Source organism: Tamandua tetradactyla, chromosome 9 (assembly GCF_023851605.1).
Source record: "Tamandua tetradactyla isolate mTamTet1 chromosome 9, mTamTet1.pri, whole genome shotgun sequence".
Lineage (NCBI taxonomy): Eukaryota > Metazoa > Chordata > Mammalia > Pilosa > Myrmecophagidae > Tamandua > Tamandua tetradactyla.
Genome location: NC_135335.1, coordinates 9753401 through 9771752, shown reverse-complemented (window position 1 = coordinate 9771752; position 18352 = coordinate 9753401). Strand labels below are relative to the sequence as shown.

Genomic DNA, 18352 nt, shown 5'->3' with positions numbered 1-18352 from the left:
TGTTTCCAGGAAGGACTGTGCTAGCTCCGGCTGAGGATGGGCTAAAGTTCAGGGTGCTGGAGGAAGAGAGAAGCTTAACCAAAGTTTGGTTAACAGGCATTTTGTTCTGATCAGTCCAGCGATGAATTGAAGAATGAGAATTTGGAGAGTCTGTGTCCGGTCCCCCATACCATCTGGGAGTCTTATCTAAATCACTTCCGGAAGGGGGGTTCTTTGCAGTGAGCCCTTTTTCCGGAGCACAGAGTGGGGGGATTTCTTAACTTTTGCTGTTTTCCGGGATCACAGCCCTCAGGTAAGATTTGGCATCCTCACAAATCTCTAAAAAGCAGATAGCCAAGAAATGTGAAAGGGTTGCAACAGTCCTAAGAGGGAAATGCAAATTATGGCGACAATGAGGCTCTTCATATAAATAGCAAAAAAGGAAGGTGGATAAATTTCCTTTTTTTGGAAACCAGATACCCCCCTTTGAATCCCATAGAGAAGCATGTGATTGCATCATGTGTTCAAAGTCATTCACTTCGAATTGTTTGCAGTGGCAAAATCCTGGAAACAAAGTGATTTTCCAGTAGTATGTGAATGGTTGAACAAACTGGACTATCCACAGTCTGGACTATTAGGCAGCCTTGAAAAAGAGTTAGTCACTACCAACTGACTTGGAGGGCCTTTCCTGCTGAAGTGTTATTAAATGAGAAAAGCAGCATAGAAATATATATTCCTTGATCTTGTTTTTGCAAAACAAACCTCATACATGTGTGCAAGGGCATTCGCACAGGGTTCTGTATAGGAAAAGCTAGTGAAGGATATACAGCACTGGTTCTCAGTGAAGATGCAGGAGTGGGGGGAGAAGTGAGCCTGGAAGTTATCTAACACATTTTAAGAGCCCAATATAGTTTTTTTTAATATGCTTCATACTTATAGAATATGTGTGACACTAGTCCATTTATATAGCATTGTATAACTCTGTAGGCATAGATTCACAATGGACAGTCCCAATCTCTAGTAGCACGAATCTCACGTAACTTTTGCTTTTTTCCCTTATACTTTATTATTTTTATTTTTGTAAGGAGCAAGTATGATTCCTATAAACAAAAAAAAAAAAAAATGAAGCTAATATTGCAGACAATAAAGGGGGGAAGTGATGTTTAAATTGTTTTGAAAATGAAGGGCGGGCCACGGTGGCTCAGCAGGCAGAGTTCTCGCCTGCCATGCCGGAAAGCCGGGTTCTATTCCTGGTGCCTGCCCATGCGAAAAAGAAAAAAAAAAGGTTTTGAAAAGGAAATATTTATCCAGTAAATACAGCACACTTAAGAAGACTGACCAGACACAGTATTAGCAAGGAGAAACTGGAACTCTTCCTACACTGCTGGGTGGGAATGTAAAATGTTGCAACTGCTTGGGAAGACTGTTCAGCAATTTCTTGAAATACTCCCCTGCAATATGACCCGGCCATTCCACTCCAAAGTAGTTACCCATTAGAAGTGGAAGTATATATTGACACAAAGACTGTACATGAATGTTCACAGCAGTTTTATTTGTAATAGTCCCAAACTGGAATCACTCCCAGGTGCCCATCAGTAAGCGCTGGCTAAACAAGCTCCATGCAATGGAATACTACTCAGCAGTAAAAAGGAATAAACCATTAACACATACAACAACATGGATGAATGTCAAAATAATTATGCCAAGTGAAAGAAGCCAGAGAAAAGTAGAGCATGTGCTGTATGATTCTATTTATATAAATTCTAGGAAGTGCAAATTAACCTATAGTGACAGCAGATCACTGGTTTCCTGGAGACAGGGAAGGAATGGGGTAGGGATTACCAAGGGAAGAAACTTTGGGGGGTGATGGATGTATTTCATTATCTTGATTATGATGATGGTTTCATGGGTGTATGCATATGTCAAAACTCATCAAATAGCACAAGGCTTACTGTACATCAGCTATGCCTCAAAGCGTTTTTTTCTTTTTAAAGAAATAACAGCAGCCACAGGGCAAGGGTTCTACCCACAATTCTGTAAAGCAGAGCACAGATGTGATTCATAGGTGATTTCATCAGTCTTTCATCATCTAAGAAAGGATTCTTTTGGTACTTTTGTTTTGTTTTAGCCACTATAGGGTTTTGTGGGGGGGTTTTAGTTATTTTTAAATATTTAGAATTGCATTTTATTATATCAGATGCATAACAAGAGATGTGTGGTGCCCCTGAGGGTCAGGAACTTAGTTACAAACTGAACCCCCTTGAACCTGCCACCCCACCCGAGAGCCGAGATACTACCAGTAGCTTTGCAAGTTCCTGGGTCCTCCCTCCTCCCATGCCCCAGTGCCCTCTGAGGACCACCACCGTGAATTTTGTGCTTTGCTCCTCCTTGATTTAATAGAGTTTTATCATGGTGCATGGAATACCAAACAATACATGGGTTAGTTTTGCTTTTTAAGCTTTATAAAAATGGTGTCAAAGCACGTATAGTTTTGTGCAATTTGCTGTTTTAATGCAGTATGACATTTCTAAAATTCACCTATGTTGTTCTCTGACAGCCCAGCAGGTAAGTTTAAGATACAGTATATGGGGAAAGATGAAGCTTAGCAAAGACCCAGTTCTGGACACACTATGGCAAACACAGCCAATCCCCCGCCATCACGAAGGCACGCTCTGCTTGTCTCCTCTCCCCTTGGCCCTCACCTCTAGGACCCCAGGATTATGGGCCAATTCCCCCAACATCCTGGGTGCCCATGCATTTTCCCCTCAGCCACAGGAGTGATTCAGGCCAATGTGACCCCAGCCTGAAGAGGGCAATTTGACATTAGCTATGACAATGACAAGTATGGCCACCTCTGATCCAGCCATGTCACTTCCAAGAATTCATCTCATAGACACACTGGAGTATGTACAGAGCAGCGTGGGCGTGAGAACATGTATTGCAGTTGTTTGCAATATCAAAGAAGTAGAAAGGACTTAAATGTCCATCAACAGGGACCTAACTAGAGTTAAAGTTACTTATGGGAAACCCATACAATGGGTTGTAGCTATAGGAACTGACAATGGAAAGCTCTCCAGGACATTTTAAAAGGGCAAGGTCAGAACAGTATATGGAATATGTTACCGTGTGTAGAATAAAACACTGAATTGCCTAAATATGCATAAAGACCTCTAGAAGGACTCATGAGCAATGGGGACCTGGGGGACAGGAGTGAAACTGTATTTCTTCTGTATTATTAAAAAAAAGAAAAGAAAAGAAATTTGTACCATGGGCAAATGCTATTGAAAAAAAAAACACCCATAAAAAGTTTAGTCTTTCAGTGCACATTACCCAGCTTCTCAGCCTTTCTTTGCCTTGTGGCCTGCCTTAGCTAGCAGCAAACATTTTATTAGAGGCTGTTCCTTTCGATTTGCCCAGAACCCCCAACTTTGGCACTTTACCTCCCGACACCCCCCAAACCCCTTCTTCAGACTCCTATGGGCAGCAGCTGTGGGCTGGGAAGAAGTGCCACAAGGTGGCGCTAGCCTGCTAGCTCTGGGACAGAGGCCAGCCCCTCCCCAGCCCCAGCCTCAATTCAGCCCATACCGCCGCCAAGAAACCTGGAAGTTAGGAATTCCTTGTTTCCCCAACGCCCCACCTTTCGGCCCAGCAAATACCCTCCACACGGGTGGAAACAAAACTTCAGAACCTGGCAGGTGCCTCTCCGCCTCCTCTGGGTCTCCCTGGGAGCAGGGTGTGGGTACCCTCCCTGACCTGGCTCTCGTCTTCAGCCAAGCCTCCCTTCCACTCACCGGGAGAGGTGAGAGCAATTGGGGCTCTGCCGAAGGGGTGGCCCGGGGGACACGGCGACAACCATCGCACCAGCGGCCATCTCCCCGCCACCCACCCACTTATCCCTCCATTCATTTAGCAAACAGCCACTGAGGGCCCTCCAGGTGGAGTGAGGTCCTCATTTGCACTCATCTGGGCCATCAGAAGGACACTGACCGGACCGACGGCCAGACTGGACTCCCAGGCCATTGCTCCAGTTCATACCGGCTCCCAGGACCTTCCCGCCCTCAGCAGCCCTGGTTCTGCCCATGCAGCCGGTCACCTCCTTCAGCCAGCTCCCACCCTGCCCACTCCCTAGCCCTGGTGCAGAGCGGCCCAGTCAGTGCCTTGGGTGGCAGGGGCTCCCCTGGCCTGGGGTCTGGCACCTTCAGAGAGGGAGCCCCCAGGAATGACAGCTTAAAGCACAAGGTCAGCCATGGGTGGACGTGGCCTCGAGATGCCAGCTCCAGCAGACAGGACGGGCATCGACTATTTGGAAATGTGTGTGTTACATGGATACTGGCTGGCCCTCCCGAGGTCTAACCAGAAGGTCAGGTGTGTATTCAGTCACTCCTGGTCTGAGACAGGCCTGGAAACAGAGGTGCTGCCCCAGCAGTGGGCAGGAGCCAGAGAGGCAGCTCCAGACCCCGAGGGAATCCTGGGGCTGGAAGACAGCCCAGTCCCCGGCCCCCTGCTGAGATCCTACCCGCGGCAGACCGTGCCCTGGGTGAGAGTCTCTTTGTAAAGGGGCCCTGCAGCCTGTAGCCAGCCTCATCCACCTGCACGACTCCCTGGGGTGCCGAGCCACAAGAGAGGCCTCAAACTGAAGAGCTGAGGGCTAGATCCCCAAGACAGGAGCCCTGGGAGACACGGCACCGCGAGAGGCCCGCTGGGGGTCCCTGGTCTCTCCTCCCACCTCTGCAATGCTTCTCTATTTCAGAGCCACTTGGAATGCTGGCAGCATGCCATCCAGTGTACCCACAGCACCTGGTGCCCATGGAAAGGTGGGCGGAGGGAGGGAAGGCGCAGGGAGGAGAGGAGGAGAAGGCCTGGCTCTCACCCGGCCCAGAGGAAGCAGTGGAGCAAAATCAAATAATCTTTAATACAATATAGTTCTCTCTTTTAAATACCATGTTCCCCAGGACAGGGCACAGGGGCAGGCTCTCGACAGAAAGTGTGGATAGGGAGGGTGGAACAGAATGGAATGCATCGCTCAGGCTCCAACCCGGCCAAGCCCAGGGGCACCCTGTCTCGGGGCACCAGGGACTGGGCCACCCTTAGGGGGTGACAGCAGCTTTGTCTGGTCCAGTTATTGCAGTGGTATGGGATGGGCTCCCCTCCCTTCCCCAGCCCCCAAACACTTCTCAGGATTATTTCTGCCCTTTGGCCGAGCGGAGGCAGGGGCCCGGGCCACCCTGATCTGGGAAGGGGCCCACTGCCCAAAAAGGGCAGCAGAGGAGGCTTGGGGCACAGGGGGCCCCCCACCTGCTCAGTAACTGCTCTGGTGGCCCGTGAGGATATAAAGGTTGCTGTGAGCCCCGGGGTTGTCAGTGGGAGTGCTCTCCAGGATGATGTCCCTGGAGGGGGGGCGGGGAGAGAGGGGAGGTGAGTGGGAGGGGAGGGTACCATGGGCTTGGCCTCGGGGGGGAGGGGTCTGAAGGGGAGGCTGGGGATCCCCATCCTACCTGTGGGCCCCCAGCACTCGGAAGATTCTTGTCTCATCTGTGATCTCCTGAGTCACCTGGGAAGGAAAGGGGATGGAGGATGCTCCCGCAGGCCTTCTCTTAAGAGGCAGACAGCCTGGGACACCCTCACCCACTCACCTCGTTGGTGTCCAGGCTGCGGCCCTGCATGCCGTGGCTCCAGAAGGCCAGCAAGCTGTCCTGCAGGCACACTGCGAGGGGCCAGGCCTGAGGAGGCTGCACCCTCAGCTTCCCCCAGGGCGCCAAGTCTGGGCCACAGAGGCCCTCGTGGGCCATGGGTGACGGGGAGGGGCTGGCGATCTGCCACCTTGTCTGGTTGCCGGCCCAGGCCCCGGGCTGGGTGACGTGCTCCCAGCCTGGGCTCTCCCTGCATCCTCCCTCCCCCACCTCTGGCTCACTCACCTACAGTCTCGATGGGAAAGTCAAAGGTCAGCTCTGGAGCCAGGGTGGCTGTGGGCTCGCCCTGCAGGTTGACAATCCTCACACAGCCTGTGCAGAGAGAGGGCCGGGGGGCCAGGCATGAGGTGGCCGCTTCTGGGCAGGCAAATCCACCCAGCATCTCCCAGCCCCATCCCAGAACTCACCAGCATCCCTCATAGCCAACCCAGAACCCACCAGCACCCCCGATCCCCAGCCCGGAACCCACCAGCACCCCCCAGCCCCAGCCTGGAACCTAGAAGCACTCACGTTCAAAGCTAACCAGGACCGTGTCTCTGTCCACCTGAATTACCTGCTGGGCCGAGCCCGGGATCCCTTCTACAGGCAGAGAAGGGACATAACTGGCTGAGCCGCCAGCCCGAGCCTGCCCCCAAGCCACCACCCACTACAGCCTCATAACCACTGTGGAGTCTGATACCTAATCTCACGTGACAGCTGGGGAAACTGAGGACCACAGAGTGAAGTGAGCGGTTCACAGGCCCGCAGCGGGCAGGGGGGACGGGGAGTCAGGGCTAGGCTGGCTCCCAGAAAGCCCGGAGAGGGCAGGAACCCTGGAACCAGGCCAGTGGGCATCAGGGTTCAGCCACTGTGTGACCTAAGACAAGTGTCCTCAGCCATGAGCCTCAGTTTCCTCATTCGTAAGACAGGGATGACAGCGGGCCGAACGGCATCCCCCAAAGGACAAGTTCAAGCCCTAACCCTGGTCCGGGGAGTGTGACCTTATTTGGAAATAGAGTCTTTGAAGATGTGATGAGCTCAGATGGGGCCAAATTGACTGGTGTCCTTATAAGAAGAAGAAAATTTGGAGACAGAGAGGAGACGGCGATGTGAAAATGGAAGAGAAAGAAGTGACATATTTACAGATCAAGGATCGCCAGTAGACCCCGGGAGCCAGCAGAGGCAAGGAAGGAGCCTCTCCTACTGGTCTCAGGGGGAGCGAAGCCCTGCTGACATCCTGATTTCACACTCTAGGCTTCCAGAACCTTCAGACAAGCAGTGTCTATGGTTTTAAGCCCCCCAGTTTGTGGTGCTTCGTTAGGACACTAGGGTCCCAACTTGCAAGGCCATGGACAGGAGATTAAAGTTCTTTTGCTCACGGTCCCTGGCTCAGGGCCTGGCACCCAGCAGGGACTCAGTCAATGTGCCTTTCCCCACTGCCACTTGCCAGGTTCCCCTGAGCTGTCCTGACCCCCCCAGAATCCTGCTTCCCTGCTTGGGATGGAGGTTGGGGGTCCCTGCAGCCCCCACCCTGACCCAGAGCAGTGCTGGTCCATTTCTTCCTTAGCTGTCTCTGGTCTAATGAAATCTCTCACGGAAAATGCAGGCCAGGCTCACAGAAGGGGGGCTGGGGGCTGGACACCCTAAAGCTGCAGGGAACACAGCTCTGAGGGCCAGGTCTCTCAGCCATCTCGGACTGTCTGTCTGTCTGTCTCTCTCACACGCACAGCAGCCCACTGTCCTTCTCACCGGGTGGGATAAGGATGTCAGGGGTCAGGCTGGCCTCCAGGGGCAGGACGTGGAACAGGACCCGGCAGCCCGGCCCCTCGGGGCCCTCGGCCCCCACACACACCTGCGGTAGCTCCTTTCCATCCAGCACCAGCGGCTCCAGCATCCCTGCCGGGCTGGGCAGGGGGCTGGAAAAGTTCTGGGGGTGGGGGACAGCAGGGATGCTCAGGTCCCCCCCTCTGCCCCCAGGCCCCACAGTTCCCACCCAATGGGCCCCCTGGACCCCCACCCCACCTGCCCCGCACCTTCAGCAGCAGAAACTTCTGCAGCGGCTCGTACCACTGCAGCAGGAGCAGGCTGGTGGGCAGGGCGGCGAGCAGAAAGGTGCTGCCCGTGTAGGGGTTTCGCACTGTAAGGGAAGTGGGTGGTGGGTGCAGGGGCTGGGTGCGTGCCCCAGACACCACCCACCCACCTCCCCAGCCCTGCCCCGCCCAGCTCTTACCCACACGACACTGCAGGCAGCCTTTGGTGTCAGGAATCTTGGTGGACAGGGCAAAACGCCTAGGGGTGACAAGCAGCGCAGGGTCCCTGGGAACCAACCCCACCACGCAGGTGGCCACTATCATCCTCCCCGCTTTACAGCCAAGGCTCAGAGAGGCAGAATAACTTGGCCAACAAGCACAGCTGGTGCAGAACCCAGGATGTGAAGCTCCAGAGCACTTTATCTATAGCCTGGAGCATTCTCTGCTTGCAGAATCACGTCTGGGTGGCTCGAGGCAGTTCACTTAACCTCTCATGCCTCAGTTTCCTCATCTGTAAAATGGGGGTAATGCGAGGTTCCCCCCCTCAAGGCCTCAAGCTGAGGGTGAAATGCGTGGACACGTGCAAGGGCTTACCAGCATGTGGCACATGTGTGCACTCGAAAGGGCTAGTCCCATATGCTTGTGTTTCTATTTCCTTTGAGCCACTGAAAATCTTTCTTAGTTGTAGAACTGAGAGTGCCAAGGGGCCGCCAGGCTGTAGAGAGCACTCATGGCCCTGTCCCAACCTCATATTCGCTCATTTCACAACTGGGCAAACAGGCCAAAGAGGTTAAATGACTTGCAAAAAAAAAAAAAAAAAAAAAAAAAACCGGCCAACAGCCTGCCCCCTCTGCTGCCTGGTAAAGGTCATGGCCACGGGGCCCGGGAGACAGCTCACCCTGGGTGCCTGGGAGAAGCTGCAAGGAGTGGGATAGGAGGGGCCCCAACCTCGGTTACTCAGTATCCGCCCCCCCCCCCCCCCCATGCTCCCAGGAGACCCTTCAAGCCTCTCTCTGCCTTTCCCTGCCTCCTCCCAGGCCTCGGCTGTACCTGGGTGCCTGTCTCTCACTGTCCCCTGCCCCCGCAGTTCCCTCTCCCCTTGACCTCTCATTCTCGTCCCCAGGCGGCCTTTGCCTGACACCCAGGCATCTGTTTTTGTACTTGTCTTTTTCTCCAAACAACTCAGGTTCTCTGTCCTTAACATTCAAAGTGGATGCTTTGACTCTGTGATTTTCCCAATACACACCCAAAGCCGCCTGTGACTTATTTGAGCCCCAAGGGGCCTGTTTCCTGCAGGTCATGGGCCAAAGCGGAGGCTGGCTTTGGGGACTGAGCTCAGGAAGGCTCAGGCCACAGGGCTCCAGATGCAGCCCAGAGCAGGCACGCTGCAGGAAAAACCTGGGGCCCTGGCGACCTCCCAGGCCAGTGCAGCCACTGGCCCAGCCTCCACCCACCTCCCAATCTGGCCACGACATCTAAGCCCACAGTTCCAGCCCACCCTCTCCTGGGAGCGCCAGCCCCCCTGCCCCAGCCACCTCCGCTCACACTCTAATAAGCATCCCCAACTTGATGTGACAAAACGAACCTTCTGCTTCCCATAGGAAACCAGCTCCGCCCCTACCTGATGACAGCTCCATCCTTCCTATGCCCCAGGCCAAAAGCCTTGGAGGAATTCCTGGCTCCTGGCTTTCCCTTCCACCCACTACAAATCCATCAGGAATCCTGTTGGGTCTACTTTCAAAACAGAACCCAACTCCAACTGCCTTTTCACCTCTTTCACTGCTATTCTGGCCCAAACCATCATCACCTCCCCTCCAGATTATTCCAACAGCCTCCTGGTGGGCCTCCTTGCTTCCTCCATAGCCTTCAGTCTATTCTCAACATGACTAGTGCACTGACCCATCAGGCTGCATCCTCCTCCACTGAAAACCCTGTGGAAGCTTCCAGGCCACTCAGAGTCAAAGCCAAAGGCCTCGCTGGGCTGCCTCTCACTCCATCCGTTCCAGTCATGCTGGCCTCCTTTATGTTCCTCCAACAAGGCAGGCCCCGTCCTGCCTCAGGGCCTTTGCACTGGCCGTCCCCTCTGCCCTCCCCACCTCCAAGTCTCTGCTAAACAGCTCCTTCTCTGAACACCCTGTTTGAAAGCACAAGCCGCATCCCACAATCCTGGCCTCCCCTCTTTCTCCCTGCCCTTTCGAACGTAGCACTTTCCCCTCTTGGCATCACCAGTGAACATATTCCTTTTTTATGTCCACCATTTGTTATCTGTCTAGCCCCATAAGAAAGTCACAAGGCAGGAAGGGGCAGGAATGCAGGTCTTGTAACTTGCAGAGGCATCTCAGAGCACATCTTAGATGCTCAGGAGATAATTCACTGAATACCTGAATGAGTGACTCTGCTCTAAGAGCTCACAAAACACAGGACAAGGGTGAGAGCGTTATCTTTATAATCTGCCCCCAAGTCCTCCCTCTCCCTCCCCCCTGTTCCAACCAGCCTCCAAATACTGTCAATTCCACTGCCTAAAAATTGTTTAGACCCACCCACTTCTCACCAGCCCTTAGCCTGACAACCCTCGTCTCTTGCCAGCCTCGCCCTCCCATGCACCCTTTCCATCCACACAGCTGGCCCAGCACCAGCCTCTTGTTTTTATCTGTCCAGCATCTCTTGGTGATAACAGCCCCTGGGTTTTCCTCTGGGTGGGGCTCATAAGCCCCTTTCTCCCTCCCCCAGGTGCCAGGAAAGGTCACATGAGCCAGGCCTGGTCACCAGCCAGGGTGCCTGGCCCCAGGCTGGGCAGGGGCCTAAGCCAGGCTAATAAGATTAGACCTTGGGTATTTACGGGAGTTACTTGGAAATAGAGGTTCTAGCTCTACCAGGCAGTCAGTTAGGGGAATGCTGGCCTGATACGGGAGGCAGCCATTATTTGTCCAAGAAGGAAAACAACAAAAGGAAACAGCCAAGAGATTCAGGAAGATTCCTGGTCATGCACTTTAAGCCCTAGATCCAGCTGGGCCTGAAGCTAACTCTACACCTGGACTTCCAATTGCATGAGCCATTAAATTCCCTCTTGTACTGAAGCCAGTGAGTTGAATCATCTGCAATGCAAAGAATCCTGACTGATGTACAGAGTGAGCCTTCTAAAATATTCACAGTGCCCGCTGCCAGCTGGACCCAAGCACAAACCCTCGGCCTGGCACCAAAGGAAGGGTTCCGCCAGCTGTTGCAGCTTAGTCTCCGCTGCTCTGCCCTCCTAAAAATTGTTCAGGTCCGCCCAATTCTCACCAGCCCTCAGCCTGACCCGCCTCATCTCCTGCCAGCCTCGCCCTCCGATGCAGGACAGATACCTTGGACCCTCCAGATCCCTGGGCAGCTTCCCCCCTGCCTGCATTTGCCTGTTTCCTAATCCATCCGCCTGGAAAACCTTCCAAACCAGAAATCCCCCCCACCTTAGTACCAGGTCATAACTGTGGTTTGTGGGTCCATCTCTCCCCTGTTTCTTGAAGGCAAGGATGGGCTGAATTCATTATACCCCAAGGCCAGCACAGGGCTGGCACACAGTAGGTGCTCCATAAATGTCCAAGTGTCATTAAGCCCCACATCCTAATAGCCACAGTTCCCACATCTGTATGGCACTTTCACATCACTATCTTCATGAAGCCCAACAACCCTGGGGGTTGGCATGATGGGGGGCTACCAAACTGCACTGACAGATGACAAAACTGGGGCTCAGAGAGGCAAAGCGACTCGTGCAAGATCAGAGGTCTTAGCATCAGACACGGCTCCCCTACCTCCCGCCACCCCAGCTCTTCCCATGTCAGCACCTCTAGCTCCCATGGGGGTTGGGAGGTGGCGGGGTTGGGGTGGCCTCACCTGGGGATGATGCGCTGGGTGAGGCGGTTGGTGGGGATGGAGAGGGGAACCTGCTGCTGTAGTCGCCGCTGCTCAAACAGGCCCAGGAGGTTGTGGGCCCAGATGTGCGTGGATTTCCCTGCCAGGAAGGGAGGGAGAGCGTTGAGTGGGCAGGTGCTGCAGCAGCTTCATGAGCTGCGAGGCACGCCCCCTCCCACCCCCCAACCCCAACTGGCTTGTACCTGAGAGTGACAGCAGCACGTTGTTCACACAGTAGAGCCAGGAGCAGCGGGGCGAAATCAGCTGGAGGGGACAGATGGTCAGCGCTCAGGGACCCCCGCAGCCATCCACCCCGTGCGGCCGGCCCAGCCTCACCTTCTCCAGTGTATCCTCATGCAGCTCGTGCAGGTTGAGTGTGTAGACGCCTTCCTCGGCCCCCACCACCAGGAACTGGTCTGCAGGTTTGGTTGTGGGATCAGAGGCCAGCCACGCCCCCGGGGCCCAAGCTGGGGGGCATCCTGTTTCCCCCCTGCCTCCCCACCCCGGCCTACCCCGGGTGACAGGATGGATCCAGGTGACAGCAGCGTGGATCCGCAGGGGGCAGCCATTGAAAACCTTGGAGAAGCAGGCGCCCATCTGCGGGGGGAGCGAGAGGGCTGGTGGGGGAGTGCAGGGGCCGTGGGAGGGGTCAGGGCGGTGGGCTGCAGGGGAAACACTTACGTGCACTTTGGGGGTCGGGGGGAGCCCATGGCAGGATGGTCTCTGGGAGGGGGAGGAGGTATCAGGGCCGAGGCGAACCCCCAGCCTCCCATCACCCCAACCCCTCTGTGGCCCCCCCTCACCTCGGGACCCTCCTGGTGCTTCATGGTGGCCCAGGCGGTAGGGAGAAGTGGAGGGCTGTCGGGGCCTGGTGGAGGTGGGGATGGGGTCCCTGTGGGCACAGACCCTCCGTGACTTCCAGCTCCAGGCCCAGCCTGCTTTGCCTCCCGGGCCTCCCAAGTCAGGGACTCACCTGAATGGCTGGACAGAGGGTCCTCAGCTGGAAGCTCAGTGGGGGACAGCCCCAAGCCTGGGGCCCGCTTGATGGTTCCCATGGCATCATCTGGGGAGTCCAGCATCTGGCAGGAGGGGGACCCTGTAACCCTGCCCCCACCATTGCATCTCCCACAGCCCACTTCCCACCCTGCCCAGGTCTGACTTCTCCCCATCACCCCCCAACCTGGAGAGTCAAGGCTGGCCGGATGGTCAGACTCCTGTAGGGGACAAACCAGAAGGAAACGAAGCGTGAGAGGTGGCCGGAGCCCAGGGCTGGCCAGCCCTCCTTCTCCTCACAGACCCCAGCCGCTCACCTCTCCTCCAGGGCTTCCTGGACCGACTGCAGTAGGCTCCTGGGAGGGGTGGGGAGGGGTCAGAGGTCAGCCTTCTCTGCTGCCCACAGCCCTCCCCTGCATGCTTCCCTCTCTCTCACTCACCCACTCAGCTCCTCCTTTCCCAGCAGCGTCCACTCTTCCTCCCACTGTGGGGAAACCGAGTCAGAGAGCCCAGGACAGGGGCAGAGAGACAAAGACACAAAGTGACGCAGCGGTCCAGAGACCGTGGGACATGCTAAAACACGGACGAAGTTTGAAGACATCATGGCCAGTGAGAGGAGCCAGGCACAAAAGGACAGATATATTATTCCACGCATAAGAAATAACTAAAAATGTACAGCTCCATATAGAGACAGAAAGTAGAGTACACTTAATGGGGGCAGGTCTCTGTTTGGGGTGATGGAAGAGTTTCGGTAATGGGCAGTGGCAATGGGCACACAACATTCTGGATATAATTAATGCCAGTGAATTGTACACTTGGGAGAGGCTGAGATGGGAAATTTCATGTTCTATGTATGATAGCACAATTAAAAAAAGAGAGAGAGACTTAAGAGACAACGATGATTAAATGTAGTACAACGAGCCTAGATTGCATCTAATAAAGGAGGAAAGACACCCAAAAGAACGTTATCGAGACAACTGAAAAATTGGAATATAGACTGTGAGCTCTATATCAATGTAAGATGTCTATATTTAATGTGGTTTCATAACTGAGTGTCCTCGTTCCTAGAAAAAGTACATGGAAATATCAAATGTTAGAGGAGCAGGATGGGTGCCACCTACTCCCAAACATTTAGACACTAGACAGATGACACATAAATGAGAGATCGGTAGATAAAGTTAAAAAGAACGAATGACATAGTAAATATGCAAAGGACTAAAGTTAGTAAACACGGGGCTCTGCAGAGGGGGCATATTAGAGTTCTCTGTGTTACTTCTGTAATATTCTTGCAACTCTCCTGTAAGGTGGAAATCATTTCAAAATAAAAAGTTAAAAAAAAATAGAGACTGAGGGTTCACAGGTGGTTCGGCGGTAGAATGCTCGGCTTCCGTGCAGGAGACCTGGGTTCAATTCCCAGACCATGCACCCCCGCCTCCTCCAAAAAAAAAAAAAAAGAGATTGCAGAAAAGAGGGAGAAGATAAGACAGCTAGAAAGTGTAAAAGGCCAGAGAGTTGCGCGAGGCAGAGACAGAGAGATTGTGAAAGAGAGGAACAAAGAGGCAGAAAGAACAGGAGAGAGCAAGAAATAGAGACTCAGTTGACGGGAGCAGAGAGAGTTACTGAGAGTGGGAGATAAGTGCCGGGAAGGGAGGCGGCAAGGAAGTGGGGGCTGAACAGAGAGATGTTTCCAGAGAGGCGAGGCCATCCTGCCACCTCCCAGCGGGCTGTCCGAAGGGGTTTGGCCCAGGAAGGAGCCTCCAGCCCTCAGGTCCCAGGGTGGGCCACCTGCTGAGCTGCAGGTGCAGACAGGCCACCTGTCTGGCTGCCCCTACTTTGCAGCTCTCTTGAGCCAAAATGCTCACCCTCCATCAAAGCCCCCTCCCCTGTGCCCTCTAGGTCCTGCCCTGCCCTCACCCCTGCACATCACCCTCCCCCAGCCCCCTCACCGGCTCATTTAGCGGATCTGTTTCCTTCCTGCGGGGGGCGCCAAATTTCACCTGGTGAACTGGGGGACCCAGGGTACAAGAGTCAGGACAGGGGTTGGGGAGGCCAGCCTCTCGGGACTGCTCCCCCTCCCCCCAAATCCACACCCACCCCCCAGCGAGCTCACACTGGATCTCCGAAGGGGTCCTTTCGGCCTGGCCGTGCTGCCCCCGGGAGTGGATGGTGTCGGGGAACATGTCATAAGTCTAAGAAGGAACACAAAGCAGTGGCCGCATCACCTGACACCGGCACCTGCTTCACACCAAGTATGGCTTCAGGTGCCTTATACACATCAGTGTGCTCTGCTCTCACAACCACCCTCTGAAATAAGCTGCACCCTCATTTCACAGATTGATGGGCACAGAGGGGTCAAGTAACTTGGCAGAGATCACACAGAAAGCAAAGAAGATGGCTCAGTGGGCATCATGGTCAGTCTGGACCCAAGAGCAGCAACCGATCAAAGGGGGTGTTATAGGAAGGTGGGACCCGGCTTTGGCTCAGGAAGGATTCCCAATGGGTGGGGTCAATTCTGCAGAAAGGCTCCCTGTACGGGAAATATCCAAGCTAAAGGGACCTTGCCCTCTAGAACCTCAGGGTTCCTTCTAATCAGGCCAGGCCAAGACCCGCCTCCCCAGATCCATGCCCCCGAACCCCAACTCACCTCCAGGTCACAGTCATCAGGGGAGGGGGTTCCCAGGTGGGGGTCATTGGCTTTGTCCAACAGCTGTGTGAGGAGGGCCCGGGGGAGCTGCTGGGTGGTGAACGGGTGCTGCAGGATTTATGTGTGTGGGGGGTTGGTCAGGTCGGGCCCTGGCCTCTGGGCCCCTGCTTTCCAGCATCAAGCCCCTCACCCCACCCCAGCTTCCCACCTGCAGAAGCTTCTCTGCTGTTGGCCTTTTCTTGGGGTTTTTGGTCAGGGCCAGCTTGAGGAAGTGGTGGAAATTCTGGGTCCTAGTAGGCACAAGAGCCCCCATCCCCCCCCCGACCAATCCAGGTTAGCTGCCATGCGGGCCGTCCTGCCAGCTGCCCCCTGACACCAGGAAGGCGCCAGCGTGAGACCAAGGGCAGCGAGCCCAAGCAACGACGGCTGTGGTGACACAACAGCAATTCCAGCACCACCACCTGCCCTTCTTCCCCGTTCACAGCATGGCACAGAGGCAGGCCAGGCTCCCCACTCAGATGTTGAGGGAAACCAGAGAACACAGGACTCTCGGGGGTACACCCCGGGGGTCAGCAGAAGGCTCCTCCTGCTCCGTGGGGTCTGCAGGGGGACATGGGTCCTCACCAGAGAGTCTTTTCTCTCAGTTTGGGTGGCTGGAAGCTGCTCTTCGACATGAGCATCAAGGCCCTGTGGAGGGTGCAAGGTCAGGGGTCAAGGGTCAGCAGGGGAGGGGTCAAGCAAGGGGGAAGTGTTAAGCTGACCTCATGGGGTGCAGGTGGAACAGAGGGGGCTGCAGCTCGCCCAGCTCGATGGCTGTGATGCCCAGGGCCCAGACGTCACACAGCTCATTGTAGCCACCTTTGCGTTCCACGGCAGCCACCTCCGGGGCCATCCTAGGGGTGAGGTCACAGGTGGGACGGCTGGGAGGGCCCCCCGTGGACTCACCACCTGCCCCCCCTGCTCGTGGCGCAGCCTCACCAGTATGGAGTCCCAATGAAAGATCTTCTCTTAGCCACCGATGCTGTCAGCTCGCCGGAGACCCCAAAATCGGCTGCAGGGAGAAATGGCTACTCTCACCCGCCCTTAAGCTGCCACTTTCCCCTGGGCTCAAGGTCAGGATGCACCTGGCAGGGCTGCGACGGGCAGGTGGCTCAGGTCCAGCCCCAGCTGCCACGGGCCCCGATCAGCCACTCTCCATCCCTGAGCAAGTAAGTGCCTGCCCCCCCTCCCACAGACCCAACCTCACCCAACTCCCAGCAGGCAGGGTGTACTCTTCTGTTTTCTAAGTGGGGAAACTGAGGCTCAAGGTGACACCCAGGACTTGAATCCAGGTCCTAAGATTTCAGGAGACCCCACGGAACCCTCACCCTGATTTCATCCCTGGGGTACTGACCCAGCTTGACATCTCCCTGGAGGGTGAGGAGAAGGTTGGCTCCCTGCAGAACGGAGGAAAGAGAATGCCATTAGGGGTCCCCCAAAAGCCTCTGCCCGCATCCCACAACGCCCTTGGCCAGACCCCTACCTTGATGTCTCTGTGGATCTTTCCCTGAGAATGTAAGTGGTGCAACCCCTGGGGACAAAAGAGAAACCTCTGAGCACGGCCCCACCCAGCACCATCCCACCTCTCCTCTCTTAGAACTGGGGCCCCCCACCCAAGCCGCTTCCTCCTCCCCTCTCCCCAAACAGGAAGTGACTGAGCCAAGAGGGAAATGGGCTGCTTCCGGCAACAAGACTGGGGCCCCTTCCCCCAGGACTCACAGCCCCTTGGGCCAGCCCTGCCTGAGGCGCTCCTCCCTGCCCCCCCCCCCCATGCCCTAGGTCCTGCACTGGCCAGCTGGGCTCCCTGCCCACAACTCCTGGGAAATGGAGGTTGCGGGCAGCTTCTCAGGACAGGCTACCTTCAGTGCCTCCCGGCAGACATAGGCAATCTGCCGTTCCTCCAGGGGCCCGGTGGCTGAAATGAAAGGGAGGAGGGCTGCAAGAGGGTCTGGAGGTGAGGCTTGGGGGTGGGGGTGGGTAGCAGGCACCGTTGGATGAAAACGGCCACATATCCTCCCTGCATAGTCTGGGATGCTAAGCCCAGAAGAAGACAGCATTTCTCTCAAGGTCACACAGCCAGTCAAGAGTGGCAAGGGGCCCCAAAAGAGCCCCAGCTCTCCCCTGCTGATACAGGTTGGGGGTGGGGGGTGGAGGGGTCCTGGCCCTCACCGTGGTAAATTTCCTGCAGGGAGCCCCCTCCGCAGAACTCCATGCAGATCCACAAGCGGTCATTCCTGGGGGGTGGGGGGGGGGGTGGAACATAGAGTTGGGGTGGGCACAAGGCAGGGTCAGACGGGGCTGTCTGGGAGCTGCGAGGAAGGGGCAGCCTCACCTGAGATAGCTGCCAATGTAGGCCACCACGTTGGGGTGACGGCACTCCCGCAGGATGGTAATTTCCTGCTGGAGGGAGCTGATGTCGTCCCCTGGGGAGCACAGGGCATCATGGGGGGAGCAGGTCAGGGGCGGCTCTGATTCAGCCCCATCTGCAAAATGGGCACAGCGTGCCTCCCTCTGGGCCAGCCAGGTGCAGGCGCCGGCACCTGCTGGGACCTGCCCAGCAGGAGGTCTCGGAAATGTCAACTCCCGCCCCCTCACCCAGCTCAACGCAGAGGCCCTGGCGGGGGGGGGGGGGGGGGGGGGGGCCTCACCTGGGTCTAGCTTGACTATCTTCACGGCGGCCAGTTCGGACGTGACCGTGTCGCGGGCCTGCAGGGGCGGAGGGGGTGAAGCTGCGTGAGGAGGGGGCGGGGCTGGGGGCCGGATCCCGCGCCAGGACGCCGAGCCGGCACCCGGTCTCCCGCCCGCGCACCTTATAGACGTCGCCATAGGTCCCGGCCCCCACGCGCTGCAGCAGCTCGAAGCGGTCCCGCGGGTCCTGCAGCGACACGTCCCGCAGCAGCGCCATGGCCCCGGCGGGCGGGCGGGCGGCCGGGCGCGAGCTGCGGAGCCGGCGCGGGGCGGCGCGGGGCGGGGCGGGCGCGGGCGGTTCTGAGGCCGCGGGGGCGGGGCCGGGGCCCAGGGGCGCGGCCGGGGGGAGGCGCCCGCGGGGCAGGCCCGGGGAGGCGAGGGGAAGTCCCGGGGCCAGGGGCGGAGCCGAGGGCTCCAGGTCC

The 18352-nt window shown here is 56.2% G+C and overlaps 1 protein-coding gene across 2 annotated transcripts; it reads right to left on the bottom strand.

Annotated features, from left to right (window-relative positions):
- Nucleotides 1-720: 720 nt before the first annotated feature.
- MAP4K2 (mitogen-activated protein kinase kinase kinase kinase 2) lies at nucleotides 721-18164 on the bottom strand. 2 transcript variants are annotated; one of them, XM_077115813.1, is made up of 32 exons: nucleotides 18052-18164; nucleotides 17891-17948; nucleotides 17575-17665; nucleotides 17412-17476; nucleotides 17102-17157; nucleotides 16726-16773; nucleotides 16597-16639; nucleotides 16182-16254; nucleotides 15965-16096; nucleotides 15828-15890; nucleotides 15412-15493; nucleotides 15204-15311; nucleotides 14670-14748; nucleotides 14506-14564; nucleotides 13000-13043; nucleotides 12877-12915; nucleotides 12747-12780; nucleotides 12540-12645; nucleotides 12370-12458; nucleotides 12248-12289; nucleotides 12079-12163; nucleotides 11903-11982; nucleotides 11770-11830; nucleotides 11549-11666; nucleotides 7879-7937; nucleotides 7682-7785; nucleotides 7398-7575; nucleotides 6180-6248; nucleotides 5895-5981; nucleotides 5613-5683; nucleotides 5475-5530; nucleotides 721-1236 (listed from the first exon to the last, which is right to left on the bottom strand). In XM_077115813.1, the coding sequence occupies exons 1-32, from the start codon at nucleotides 18145-18147 to the stop codon at nucleotides 1224-1226; spliced, it is 2388 nt and encodes a 795-aa protein (XP_076971928.1). In that variant the 5' UTR covers nucleotides 18148-18164; the 3' UTR covers nucleotides 721-1223. The 2 variants fall into 2 exon arrangements, with proteins under 2 accessions (XP_076971928.1, XP_076971927.1); XM_077115812.1 differs by lacking the exon at nucleotides 721-1236 and adding an exon at nucleotides 4868-5366.
- Nucleotides 18165-18352: the final 188 nt, after the last annotated feature.